Source organism: Jaculus jaculus, chromosome 4 (assembly GCF_020740685.1).
Source record: "Jaculus jaculus isolate mJacJac1 chromosome 4, mJacJac1.mat.Y.cur, whole genome shotgun sequence".
NCBI lineage: Eukaryota > Metazoa > Chordata > Mammalia > Rodentia > Dipodidae > Jaculus > Jaculus jaculus.
The window spans coordinates 29,736,147-29,750,671 of record NC_059105.1 but is presented as its reverse complement, the minus strand read 5'-3'; the positions used below and the strand labels follow the sequence as shown (position 1 = coordinate 29,750,671).

General features: G+C 36.2%; 1 protein-coding gene across 1 annotated transcript in view; it reads left to right on the top strand.

Annotated features, from left to right (window-relative positions):
• The window catches only part of Cps1 (carbamoyl-phosphate synthase 1), a 110,779-nt gene that overhangs the window by 43,522 nt on the left and 52,732 nt on the right, over positions 1-14,525 (top strand). Inside the window, exons 16-21 of the mRNA XM_004653515.2 lie at positions 312-440; positions 3,210-3,354; positions 4,782-4,992; positions 6,300-6,498; positions 8,893-9,069; positions 12,945-13,063. Of these exons, the coding sequence (XP_004653572.1) occupies positions 312-440; positions 3,210-3,354; positions 4,782-4,992; positions 6,300-6,498; positions 8,893-9,069; positions 12,945-13,063 (980 nt within the window). The remainder of the gene's footprint in view (positions 1-311; positions 441-3,209; positions 3,355-4,781; positions 4,993-6,299; positions 6,499-8,892; positions 9,070-12,944; positions 13,064-14,525) is intronic.

The window sequence follows — 14,525 nt, the reverse complement described above, 5'->3', positions numbered from 1 at the left end:
AGACTTTTAAACTGAGGCTAAAATTCAATAGTTCCATATGTCTCATTCTCAAATGAATGATAATTATTTCTGCCTTTGACACAGGTTTATTCTTATAAGACAACTTAAAATTTATCAAAAAATGAAAAAAAAAATCTTCTAGAATTATAAAATTTTATTTAATGTTGGCAACTTCTTTTTCAGAAGGAGATAAGGTAATGATAGAACACATCCATATTCACTATCTCACTTTCTGGCTGTGTTGGTGGATGTGTGTGTTCCTGCTACACTGGTCAGCTTTACCGCCTTGGTAACCTTGTTCTTATTCACAGATGGAGGACGCCCTGAAGGCAGCAGACACCATTGGCTACCCTGTGATGATCCGGTCTGCATATGCATTGGGTGGGTTAGGCTCAGGCATCTGTCCAAATAAGGAGACCTTAGTGGACCTTGGCACAAAGGTAGGCATTTTCTTGTGCAATAGTCTTACTAACCATAATTAATATTATTAGAGACTGTTATGGTCATTTCTATATTCACTAAATCACTGATATGTTCTCTAAAATTATTGACAAAAGAACATACTTTAAAAATATTTTATTTATTTATTTAAGAGAGAGTGAGAGAAGAGATAGAGAGAGAGACAGAATGTGAAAGAATGGGCATACCAGGACCTCCAACTATGGGAAATGAACTTGAACTCCAGACACATTTGTCACCTTGTGTATTTGGTTTATGTGGGTACTGGAGAATTAAACTCCAGTCTTTAGGCTTTATAGGCAAGTGTCTTAGCTGCTGAGCCAACTCTCCAGACCAAGAACTGACATTTTGAGAGGGAATTTAAGTGTCAGGGCACAATGAGAACCACAGGATTTCAGGTAAACACACTGGCACTCTGCCAACATCCATCATTGGTCTCCTGACTGCAGCAGCCTGTCTCTTCCTCTCTATCACAACCACCCCCAAAATATACAGAATGCTGAAATATATTTTAGTGGCTAATAAAAGAGCAGTAATACCTCTATCTAAAATTCAAGGGTCTAAATTATATAGAGTCAACTCATCAGTTTCATAAATGAGTGACCTTTGACAACTACTTCATTCACATAAAAATCAAAGTGAGATTGAATGCTTATAACTTGTTTTTCACCCAAAATCATTTTAATGCATTATCAATTGCATTTTGGGGATTAAAAAAAGTCTTGAGAAAATTAAGATATGTTCCACAAAATACAGAGAAATATGGAAGCCATTACCCCACAGACTTTCGCACAAGTGTGTCTGTCAGTACTGGAGGCTCAGTAATTACTCTGAATGAACAAAATAGAGGCACAGCCAAGAAGCCTTGCAAAAGTGTGGAGGTGAACCTAGGAAAATTTTTATCTCTGCCATGAGAGGAGTTCTGTCACAGAAGCTCAGCCTGTAGGTTTATCATTGCTTTGTTTCTTGAACTGAAACAAAATATAATCCTTGACTTGCTGATATTGGAATTAAAAAAAAGATAAACACAATTCAGTCCATTTGGATAAATTATAGTGATAACTAGCCTATCAACAAGATTTACCTTTCTTAAAGTTGCCAAGGTCACAAGAAAAAGAGACAACACATTTAGTATAAATGTTCCTTGCTTGCTTTTCTGGACTCCAATCATATATTTTTTTTTCTTATTTTTAAAAAATATATTTATTTATTTGCAAGCAGAGAGAGAGAGAGAAGAGAGACAGAGAGAATGGGTGTGCCAGGGCCTCTAGCCATTGCAAACGAACTCCAGATACATGTGCCTGTTGTGCATCTGCTTACATGGGTCCTGGGGAATTGAACCTGGGTCCTTAGGCTTTGCAGGCAAGTGTCTTAACCACTAAGCTATCTCTCCAGCCCCCCCCAATCATATATTTAAAGCACAAATGTATTTATGGATATAAAACAATGAAGTTACTATAGCACACTAGGTGCTACAAATGTTCCTTTCATCACCTTTGTGGGTATAGGTATGTGTGGTGGGCATACGTGTGTGTATGCTTGTTGGCATGTGTGTGGACGTGTGGGTGTGCACATGCATATGCTTAAAGAGGCCACAAGTTGATGCCAGGTGTCTCCTTCAGTTGCTGTCCATCTTATTTTTTGAAACAGGGTCTTTAAGTAAATCTAGAAATCACTTTTTTTGGCCTTACTGGCTAACTTTCCACCAACCCAAATTACAAATTAAATCACTAGATCACTACTCACCATTCATCTGTGCATTCCAAGCTTCCTGACTTCTTTGAGAACCTTGGCATGGGCAGATGTGGGACAGATGAAATACATTTTTTTTTTTGTGTGTGTGTCGGAACCTATAGTGATGACTAAAATTGAAAATATATCATATTGAGATAGATTATGGGAAATTACAAATTGAGTTATTTTATCACAGAGCCTAATAACAATTTGAAAAACATCAAAATGCCTTCTAATTTTCTGCCATCTCAAGTCAAATATGTTACGAAGGATATTTATGCTTTTCATGATCAGTCACTACCTGTCCTAAGGTCAGAGATTGCTTCTTTCATATTTTGAGTTTAGTGTTCTACCAACTGTGGGTATGCAGTAAATATGAAAGGATAATTATACTAATTCATATCTGTCTAATCAGGCGTGTATGATATACGACTCTGAGTATTTAAGCACTTAGGCAGTGATTAACCACAATAATAGCCGCATATGAGTCTTCTAATTCCCAAGTTTCACATGCCATCTTGGCAAACTGTTACAGCCATTATCGTCTGCTTTCTCTTCCTCATCAGCACCAACTAACTTTTATTGTGTGTGTCACTGTGCAGAGCTCTTTCAGCTATTTTAGCAAAAGCCAGAGTATTTAGACTTATTTTCCTACATTTATTTGTACTTATCACATTTTCTAGTTCCACAGAAGCCTAGCTGCTGAAATAATTTCATTTCCCTTTGCTTGATTGCTCAATTATTTTCTCTTTTTCCTAAATTAGTTTGATTTAATGTCATCTCAGCACTTTGAATGGCAAGCCTCACTAATGCCAATCAAGCATATTCAGGGCAGGATGCTATTTCTGGTCTCACTGATTCCCTGACACCCTGAACCTCCTGCAGCCTTGGGGGAGAATGGAGACTGAGTTTTACACTTCAGTGGTGACTGGGGTTTGAGTTGGGGTGCCGTGATAACCTTTTGCTTAAGCCAATACCTTTATTAACCTTTGAGGTCTTCTGTCACCAATTTCCAGGCATTTGCTATGACCAACCAGATTCTGGTGGAGAGGTCAGTGACAGGCTGGAAGGAAATAGAATATGAAGTTGTCCGAGATGCTGATGATAACTGTGTCACTGTCTGTAACATGGAAAATGTGGATGCCATGGGTGTTCACACAGGTGGGCAAAGACTCTACAAGCATTGTACCAATATCTTCACTTCACAGTGCTGATCACAGCTACCATTATGAGCTTGTTTACTGTTCTCCAATGACAGACAAGTGATAGCATTTAACACATGGATATAGCATTTTATAGTATTGGCAGTATTTGGTCTTCACAGTATACCTATTAACTAAGGCAGACACAATTATTCTGATTTCAATAGAAGAAAATAAAATACAAGCAGTAAATTGGAGGTAAAGTCTATGACTTTAAGAAATAAAGAAATAAAGAAAGATGTCAAAATGTCTTTAAACAAACTGATGTGTTAGTCACAGAATGATTGAGAAAATAGTATCTAGTCATAAAAAAATAGATTTTTCAGTAAGTAAAACCAGTCATAAGAACAAAGATGATGACTTATTTTTGAGAAATGCTAAATATAAGATATAAGACATGGGTGGCATTCTTGAGAAGGGAGTTAAGGCTGTGGAAATGGGACATAAGAAAAGAGTAATGAAAAAAGTTAATACAAGTCACTGAAATCATTGAGCATAAAGGCAATAATTGAAACTGGACACACATACAAATTTTTCAAGGACATAGACACAGAATGAGAGAAGAGGGCCAAACTTTGAACTATGAGAGACAAATTTACTTGTCAGTAAAAAGAGAATTAATGAGAGTTAGGAAGAAAATCAGAGTAGAATAGTATCATGTGAGTCAATGTGGGAGGGTATATTGTAAAAGAAGTTAACATGTGGCAGTATGAAGTGCTACATCCAGTGAAGAATGAAAATTTAATTGTTGATTTTAGATTTCCAAAAAGAAAAATTTCAACACAAAAATAGTTCAGTTCAATATAAACTTACTTTGGGAGGCAAAATTGAATGGAATTATGTTGTAATGAGGGATATGAATATTGACTATCTTTTGAGAGGCTTAGTGATGAAGAAAATGAAAAACAGGCCGAGAGAAGACTATAAGATGCCAAATGCAGGGTCTCTGATTGGAGAAGGGTGAGAATGGAAAGAGGGGATATATGGAAAAAGATATATGGGTGAGCCAGTCTGATACAAATACATGATATTATTCTATGGGGGAAAAACTCAAGAGAGCTCATTTGAGATGAATGAAGAGAAGGTGAAGAATTACAAGTGACTCTGGAAAGTAGATGATTGAAGCTTTAGTAAATAGATGAACGCAGGCAAAGTTAGAAGGGTTTCTATAAGTAATGTGTCAAAATAGTACTAGAAATACAAGAATTATTATTTTTCTCTCATGTATACATATAAATGCGAACACACACACATTCTCTTTCTCTCAAGTCTTCCCTCAACAAGCCCCCTGGCTATTCCACGTCTTGTATCACTGAAGTAGAATCCTACAGTTAAGTTGGTTATTAAAAGATGACGTCAAATAATGAGCGCTGCTTGGGTCTCCAGGTGATTCAGTAGTTGTGGCCCCAGCCCAGACACTGTCCAATGCGGAGTTCCAGATGTTGAGACGCACTTCAATCAATGTTGTTCGCCACTTGGGCATCGTGGGTGAATGCAACATTCAATTTGCCCTTCATCCTACCTCAATGGAATATTGCATCATTGAAGTGAATGCCAGACTGTCCCGCAGCTCTGCCCTGGCTTCAAAGGCCACTGGGTAAGACCAAAATATTTGGCCATGGATGACGGCTTGTAGACAGAAGTACAAAGTTGACTTGCTAGTAGAAGGCCATGTTGCAGTTATAAACTGTATTCCCACTTTCTGTGTGTTAGCATGAAGTCATTAAGGGAATCCTGAAGACACCATTATTAATGAGGTTGCTACCAGGTTGAGGTGAGTGGCATTGTGAGCAGACTTTGTTTGCTGACTGATCATAAACTAGTCAAAGTCTGGGTGGACAGAACAAGCTGTGAAAATCTGCTTCTTAATTGTACATCACAGGTGTTGATAAAAAGTGCACATGATCTTTATTTTCAGTTTTCAGCTGTTCTTCAGGTGAACAGATCTGTGGCAAGTGGCTGATAAAAACAGATTTCTCAACTCAAGCTTACATTTATTATTTTGACTTTAGAAATGTGGTAATGATAAAAATACAAAATTATCTATCAATTTAAATGAGTTTAAAACTCCACCAGATGAAAACTATATAGGATTTTTCCATAGGTAAATAGTAGAACACAATAATTATCTATTTAATTACTGCTAGCAAGCATAATTAGAAGGACAGTAAATAAAACCTTTGTTTCTATTAATATCTTTAGCACCTGGCATTTAAATATCCTAACCTATTAACCAACAAAACTATTAACTTCTTAGGTTATTTTTTAATCTGCTTGGACAGTGCTGCAGGGAGTGGTAGAAGTTGTTCTGACAGCAGTCAGGAGACCTGGTTTCTCATTTGCTTCGTCTTCTGACTATGTGACTGTGGGCAGTGCACTTATTTCCTCCATCAGCTAAGTTCTAAGAATTATTTTCTAAAATTATTTATTTCATTTCAAGATAGTACTGGGTACTCAAACTTGCAATACCTGCATTTTTTAAATTTACAATCCTTTCAACTACCAGCTGTTTTCCTACATACAGATATGTACATATGATTTTCTCAAAAAAATATTCTGCAGATTCTAATCTGAGTGGACACTACCACAAATAGGGGAGGCTAAACCTATTTTACTAAGAAAGTTATAGATTTTATATTGATGAGATAAAGGCCATAACTTGTTGCAGTATAGGCAAGACTTAGCAAGTGGCTTCCCCAGTCCCTCTATATTTTATTATCGCTAACATTATTTTATAAGTGGCTATTAAACATTTATACAAAGTACAAAATCAGGTGTCTTATACACTGGAGTATAATGCTAGAATTTTAAAGAATGACTCATTTATATTTTGAGATTGTTTTTCCCAATACTTACTGCTAAAAGAAAAACAGACAAAAAATGAAATGAACTTCTTGCTTTCAGCTACCCACTGGCGTTCATTGCAGCCAAGATTGCTTTGGGGATCCCATTGCCAGAAATCAAGAATGTTGTATCTGGCAAGACATCAGCTTGCTTTGAACCTAGCTTGGATTACATGGTGACCAAGATTCCTCGCTGGGATCTTGACCGTTTTCATGGAACATCTAGCCGAATTGGCAGCTCTATGAAAAGTGTAGGAGAGGTGAGTCCTAGTTTGAGCACTCTATTCACTGTTATATTTGGTTTCAGTTATTTGGCCAGATCTTTAACACCAACTAAAGCTTTAAAGTTCCCTGGAAACTGGTTTTCGGTTGGAGAACGTATAGAAATTTCATATCTTCTTGACTTTTAACAGTGCCCCTTTTAAGCATGTGTCATTAGTTACATGACATTTTGGTGAATTCAGAGTCTGTCTGTACAATGACGAGGCTGTATATGCTGGTACGCAATGCATTGACACATATAAAATCAAGACTTATACAAACATAACTGAGTTGAAGTATGCTTTATTACCAAGTCAAGAAAGTAAAACCGTATAAAAGACAGCATAGTGTACCCGAAAAGCCACTCAACTGAGGTTAAGCACTGGACTTTCATCCACTCATGTGAGCTGTGGCTTCCATCTCCTTGGACTTCAGCATTCCACTTCTACAGTTACGACTATTTTGCTTTCCTTAATTTCCAATGTACTTATGGAAGATTTTGTAATAATGACAGAGAAGGAACAATTTGGCCTTACAAATTAAAATCTCTCATTAAAAGGTGCACCAAACAGCGTTTTTCTTCCTTTCTAGTTGTTTAAATCTTATTTTTTCTATTATGCTTTTCAGTGAAAAATAGAATGAGAATTCAGTGACATGGAAATCTCACTGTGTCAATATTGTTTCAGCCAAATAACCAATTGTTATTTAGTTTATACGTTGTAGGAAGTGTGTTATTTTTGTAATATTCACAGTCAAATGTATAAAACATAGAATTTAGGATAACTTTGTAATGCTTTAATTTGGTTTTATTATCTGAGGTGGTTTTTTGTTGGCAATGAATAGTTAACACTTTACATTTATTTCAACTCAAGTTAGCAAACATTTCTTCAATTCTTCCTATAAATAAAATACCAGAGGATAAAAGTTGTATACAATAGTAGCACATCATTGGCAGCTGGTAAATTTAGATATATAAACACAACCCAATATAATATAAATAATTTGTAGTAAAAGTCAAAATGTCGTTTATGTCAGGAGCTATGAGAATGTGGTGGAATAAATTCAGGGAAGGAAAAACACTACCAATTGACTATAAAGAATGGTGACATTACCTTAGCAAATGTGAATTTTAACACTATTAACTAGCAAAAAAGGCTTAGTTTGAACAGCCACTTAAAATTAAGCAAGTCTACACTGAGAGAAAGGTGTACTGATCTATTTTTATCCTATGGATTTCACATACCATTTTTTTCATTGTGCTCAACAATGATGCAATATAAAAACTAATATAGAGGTCTAATTACTTTAGGGAAACATTTTATTATAACCCGTAATGTTTCTTATTTTTACAGTGCCATAAAATAGTCTCTTTCACACCCAGGCTAGACTATGTTTAATTATATTGCCTCACTTTTCAAGATATCAGCATGAATCGCAAATTCAAAATTGCATACCTATGTTGTTTAACATTTTGTTTTTGCCTTCTTTTATAAATACCCTTATTTCTAATTAAATCTGGAACAGAATGAAAAGGTTATTTGCTTGGTATTAGTGATCTTGGGACATATACTTTTCCATACAATTGGAAGAAAGACTTGCCAAACTAACATTAGTGGAACTCAAGTCCATTTGAGTACTCAAGAAAGTTTACTGAAGGCAGTGTTATGACTGCTATTATTTTAAATTAGACAACAAAAAAATTGAAAGCAACCTATTATTCCATGGAAAGATTCAAAGATAATGTTTACCTAGTGATAATTATTGGATAGTTCATAAGGTCAATTTAAGTTTAGTTCTCAGTTATAATTTGTTCAAACTAAATCATTTCATGATTTTTGTAGCTGATTAGTGTACAATCACTGGTACGGATTGTGGAGAGACACATTGAATTAGTCATGGGGAATTTAGTCTCCACATCTACATTCAAATGTCATATCTATCAGTATTTGTTATGCTTCTTGAAGTTCTATTAATATTAATGCTTAGCTACAAAGAAAGCCACTCAGTCAGAGGTACTGACTGATATTCACTTTTTGTGTTAATTTATGTTTTATTTTCCTTATTTGCTTTCTATTCTAAAAGTCTGTATATTCTGGCCATATATTCCTTATTTTAATATGATTGTGGTTCAGTGAAGGTACTGTCAATTTCTTCATCAGTCTCAGCAACTGTAGCTGGATTATGTCACTGCTAAAAACATGTTAATGGGATGTTAAAGACCAATTACACTAAAACCATGGCAAAGGGTAATTGGAAATAAAAAAAAATGCCACCCTAAAATTTGAGTAGTGTTCTCAGATAATTTTGGTTAAGTCTTCACATGCAATCTGCTATAAATTAAACAAACACAGGTGAGTTACTCCTCTCACCATGAGATCATGACTTTGTTCCAGGTCATGGCTATTGGTCGCACCTTTGAGGAGAGTTTCCAAAAGGCTTTAAGGATGTGCCACCCATCTGTGGATGGATTTACTCCTCGTCTTCCCATGAACAAGGAATGGCCTTCAAACTTGGACCTCAGGAAAGAGCTGCTGGAACCCTCCAGCACCCGTATCTATGCCATTGCCAAGGTAATACGGGACAAAGGATCCAGAATAACTTCAGAATATGATCATCTTGGGCTTTCAAGTCAAACTAAAATAACAAAGTGTTCTTAATTCAGACATTTAGAGGAAAAACCTTAACCAATCCTCAACAGAAAGTTCTTAGGAAGGCTGGAGGCTTCTGTGGATTTCATCAAACATTCTACCATCAACAAAATGCATCATTTATTATTTGACTATAATCCTGGACCTATGAGAACATTGAAGTTTGTTTAATTTTTTTTTTTTTTTTACTAGTTATGTGCACAGTGTGTATGCAGCCATGTTGGTACCATCCTTAGCCTCCTTCTCTGTCCTGGTCCCTCCACAGGGACCCTCTTCATTGGGGAATGTAGGTTGTGCTTTGTGGGGTTAGCTATCAGTTTTTGGTAAGAGAAAATGTCTCTGTGCATAATATTACGCACATTGAAGTTTTAAAGGATGTCAGAGAAATAAAAATGCCCCATTCTTTTAGTATGTACAGTATTGGTACTCTTAAGTTGATTTGACAATACTGACTTGCCCTTTCCTATCATCTCCCTTAGTAGATAAAATTGTATATGAGAGAGGAAGATTCTCACAGTGGTGTCATGTAGTACATATCGACACCCATACTACCATAATCTTAATTTATTTTCCATGTTGACACAAGAGATTATAAAACCCCTTATGACAGGCTTTCCCTTGCAATTATTTTATTGGTGTTACTTTTAGAACAAAGAAGCCTAAAATTTATCACCTCTACCCACCAGTTCCTTTTCATGCAAATTAAATGCCATATTAATCTCCCTTCATATTTACTATGCTTAGAATTTTGAACTTTCACCTCATTTGATTTCATAGAAGGTGACTTGGGTAGCTGGAATCTGTCTGGTCAGAAATCCCTGAATGTCTTTTTGACATTTAAGAAAGCACAAGCATTAATCCTCCAACAGTGTCACACAACCCTGGATCCTCAAAGTTTGTGTGTGTGTGTGTGTATGTGTGTGCATGTGTGCATGCACACACGTGTGCATGATGTGTTAGTGAAAACATGATTTTAATATTTAAAGAAAAAATATGGCTTTATACATTTCCTTTGCATCAACAGAAAATGCTGTTTATGATTTTGAATTCATTCAAATTTTAATGTGTATATCTCAAGAGCCTTGGCAAGAGGAAGAAGAAGGGATATTTCCTTGGTTGCATCTAATATATACTCTCTTCACTCTTATGGTTTCTACATAGAGAATATTTAGCTCCTGCTGTAATTCTGGGAGATACTAATATCTTTGATAAATACTTTTTAACATTGAGCTTCAAAAGTAATGTTTTTCTAGACTAGTGGTGCGCAGCCATGAGTGAATAGAGGTTATTCTGGAAAAATGCTTTACTGTATGGGTTGTTCCTTTCTTAGCCTTTTATTTAAAAACAATCCATGACATTCATATGTGTGGGTGTGGATATACCTAGATAGATATTATTTTTTTCCTCAGGCAAAAGACAGAAAATGGATTTTTTCCTTAAGTCTAGCAATCATGTTTCTGCCACTTCAAAGCAGATGAAAAAGGGCAGCATTTCCCAGTTCCCAGCTAGGCTGTAAAACTCAAGCAAATCTCTCATTCTTTTCTAACAGACTCATAAAGGATGAGAATTCAAGGCAAATGTGTGGAAGTTCATTCTTGCACAGAGAACGCTGTATACCAGCATGGCATTCAGAGCCTTGAGATATAAATTATTCTCTGCCAGAGTGCTAGGAGAAGGAACTGATTTTTGTTTGTTAGAGGTCATCATTACTGTTCATTTCCACAGCAACCAGGAGCTTAGTGATTTTGACAAAGAGTGTAAGGACAGTGGAAGGCTGAAGGGAAAAAGAATGAAAGGAGTGTGTAAATCTTCACTTGCTTTCATGATTCTCAGCAAAGGGCAACTTGCTCTGAGGTCTGATTTTTGCAGCAGTCTTATTTCAGTATGACTGGATCATCACCTCTTTTGATTTGGGGAGAAGACAGGGCATTCTTTTTGATTTGTACAGCATTAAAGTGTTCTCACATGTGTTTGGGGTCATCGTGGACTTCATTACAGTGGTATCACTTGCCAAAGCTACAGAGCAGAAGATGAAGTCTTAAAAGTGGAAGTTCTTACGTTCTGATGGAAACCAGATGTGACCACTGGTTCTCCTTCCTCAGAGGCAAATGGCTTCTGGATGTGGGACCTCCTTTACTGTGTGTAATTGAATGTAAACATCATTGGATCTGTAAAATGCATGAGCAACTTAAGGTCTATCCACCATACCTTGTTGATGGCTGACAGCTAAGTCTGAAATATACAGTCACTGTTAGAAAAGTAATCTGTCATCACTCTATAGTCTACAATCATTTTAGGAAATGAGACTGATTGTAGTTCTTGGGAATGTGGTCATAATTTTTGAAAAATTAAAAGATATATAAAGTTGAAAAATTAACAGACTTTGAGTGTTCTCATTAGATGTCATGATAGTATGGTTAATTGAATTGTGAATAATGTTATATTTTAAACTTATCATTATGGTCTTTCTGATATTAGAAATAAGTAATGCCTTAAGAAAACTAAACTTTCTTGGCTAGTATATGGCTATAGAGATACCAGTTAAACAGCTTTCTTTTTAAGTTACATAATTTTAAATGGAATTAAAAATATAGAAGATAATTTGAAAATAGGTTTGAAGCATGATTATTATTCTTTAACATATATATGAATAAATATACTTTTTGAATATGAATACTTTAGTTTTGAGAATTTATCTCTTTTTCAATTGCATGTTATACTCATTTGCATTTATACTTTATCAGTTGGAATTTTATTTTATTTTATTTGGTTTTTCAAGCTAGGGTCTCACCCTGGTTCAGGCTGACCTAGAATTCACTCTAGTCTCAGGGTGGCCTCAAACTCATTTTGATCCTCCTACCTCTGTCTTTCAAGTGCTGGGATTAAAGGCTTGCACCACCTCACCCAGCTTGGAATTTTTTTTTTAATTTTATTAATTTTTTATTTGAGAGCAACAGACACAGAGAGAAAGACAGATAGAGGGAGAGAGAGAGAATGGGTGCGCCAGGGCCTCCAGCCTCTGCAAACGAACTCCAGATGCGTGCGCCCCCTTGTGCATCTGGCTAACATGGGACCTGGGGAACTGAGCCTCGAACCGGGGTCCTTAGGCTTCACAGGCAAGCGCTTAACCGCTAAGCCATCTCTCCAGCCCCCCAGCTTGGAATTTTAAGAAATAGCTAAAGTAAGCGTAAAAGAAAGTTTGAGCTGCCTATTGAACATAAGTTATTAAAATTGTTTTGAATCACATAAAAGTGTCTGTTATTAGTACAAAAGTCATAGTAACTGATCACAATAATTTTCTATTAGAAGTCCTCCATGATGAAACATCTTAGAATTTGAATGCCAAGCAGGTCTGACATATGGATCCTCACTGACTGTTGTTTGTATGAATGTAGAATAAAGTGAGGAAACTAGACTGTGTACTGAAGGATGGTCATTAGAAATGCATTTAGGTAGTCATTATATTTAGTTGTATAGTTTTTTTTATCATTTGAACTTAAGTGTACCAGCTTTAGCATATGCATAATTGCTAATGTGAGCCAATAAAGAAGAGGAGTCAGAGCCTCTGTACAGCACTCTGGCAGCTCCAGGCCTGTGCCTCTTTTGGATACCATCTGTGGATGTAGCTGGCAGCATCCTTAGGTTAACTGCAAGAAACATCAATGATTCAGTTTCATGTTTCATATCTTATTGGAGAGCCCCAGGCTCTCTAAACATGGAGAGGAATGATTTCTATGTTTCCAACCAAGCAGGACATTTAGAAAATAGTTGTGAAAGATAGCATCTCTTTCTGGCAGGCCTTGGGAGACAACATGCCCCTCGATGAGATCGTGAAGCTCACCTCCATTGACAAGTGGTTTTTGTATAAGATGCGTGATATTTTAAACATGCAAAAGACACTGAAGGAGCTCAACAGGTAAGACACAATTGTGGTGAGTCATTCTGCATATCTTCAGGGCATTTTTCTGAATCGCTTGCTTATCCTTAAGCACTTGGCAGAAAGTCTGCTTTGATGAGGTAAATGGTACCAACCTGAGGCGGAGGTAACTATTGCTAGAAGTCAACTGGCAGTTTCTCAGACAATATATTTTGAAAGGTATCTATTGATATTTTGAATCATCTTCTACCTCTATTCTTGCCATCAATCATTGCAGGTTTTAATAGAGTTTTGAGTTGACAAAAATTAGTGTACATATATGAATGTTGGCACATTTCAATTTTATTATTCATTAATTCAATGAGTAACATGCCTATTTCTATACATTTTTCTTATGTTCTGAAGCCTAGTTATGATTTTAATATTGAACTATGAGTAGCCTATTGATAATAAAGTGCATTCCTCTTGCATTCTACTTATATTTTTAACATTGGAGATTCCAGCTCAGCATACAAATAAGTCATATTCATGTTTCTATTAACAGACCCTTGACTTCTTGCTAATTTACACTTTTTAAAAAAATTATTTATTTATTTATTTGAGAGCGACAGACACAGAGAGAAAGACAGATAGAGGGAGAGAGAGAGAATGGGCGTGCCAGGGCTTCCAGCCTGTGCAAACGAACTCCAGATGCGTGCGCCCCCTTGTGCATCTGGCTAACGTGGGACCTGGGGAACCGAGCCTCGAACCGGGGTCCTTAGGCTTCACAGGCAAGCGCTTAACCGCTAAGCCATCTCTCCAGCCCGCTAACTTACACTTTTATCTCTATTATGGACAATTATTTATAAATTCCACTTCATGTTGAGAATATTCTGATATTATCAGATCTTTAAAATCTGCTTTTTTACTTTCCATGGGAAGACTGATGGGCAGCTCAGGCTTATGGCATCACAGACAGGCTTTACGTATGTATCTTTGCATGCAGGATCATCTATTACCTAGTCAAGTAAGGCCATGTGCTTCTCTAGCTTCTTCCTTCTAACTGACCTGTGAAATATACCATAGTTGGAAAGAAGTCTCACATACAAGCTTAGGGATATACTTAAAGAAAGAAAATATTGGGAATGCAAATTGTTCTCAATACATTGAGGTAATATAACCAGCTTGTACTTCAAATGTTGTTGAGAACAGTAAAACATATGAAAGGTATACTAATTGTATGTTTTGTAATTACAACATGTAACTAGGCTGTTGTATTTGTCTAAGAGTTGTACAAAGTGGCCAATAAAACACTACTGTTCTTTTGAAGCAAAACTATGTTTGTTTTGTCTATTCAATAACTGTCTATATCAAATTCTTGATTTTTAACATTGGGGGAGTTCCAAGGAGCAAAGATGAAACTAGCTATATTTGCTTGTAAATCGTGCTCTCTGGGACTCACATAACATGAACAGTAGGTGGAAAATAAGTTAGGAATTGAGTCTATCCATTTGTCTTAGGG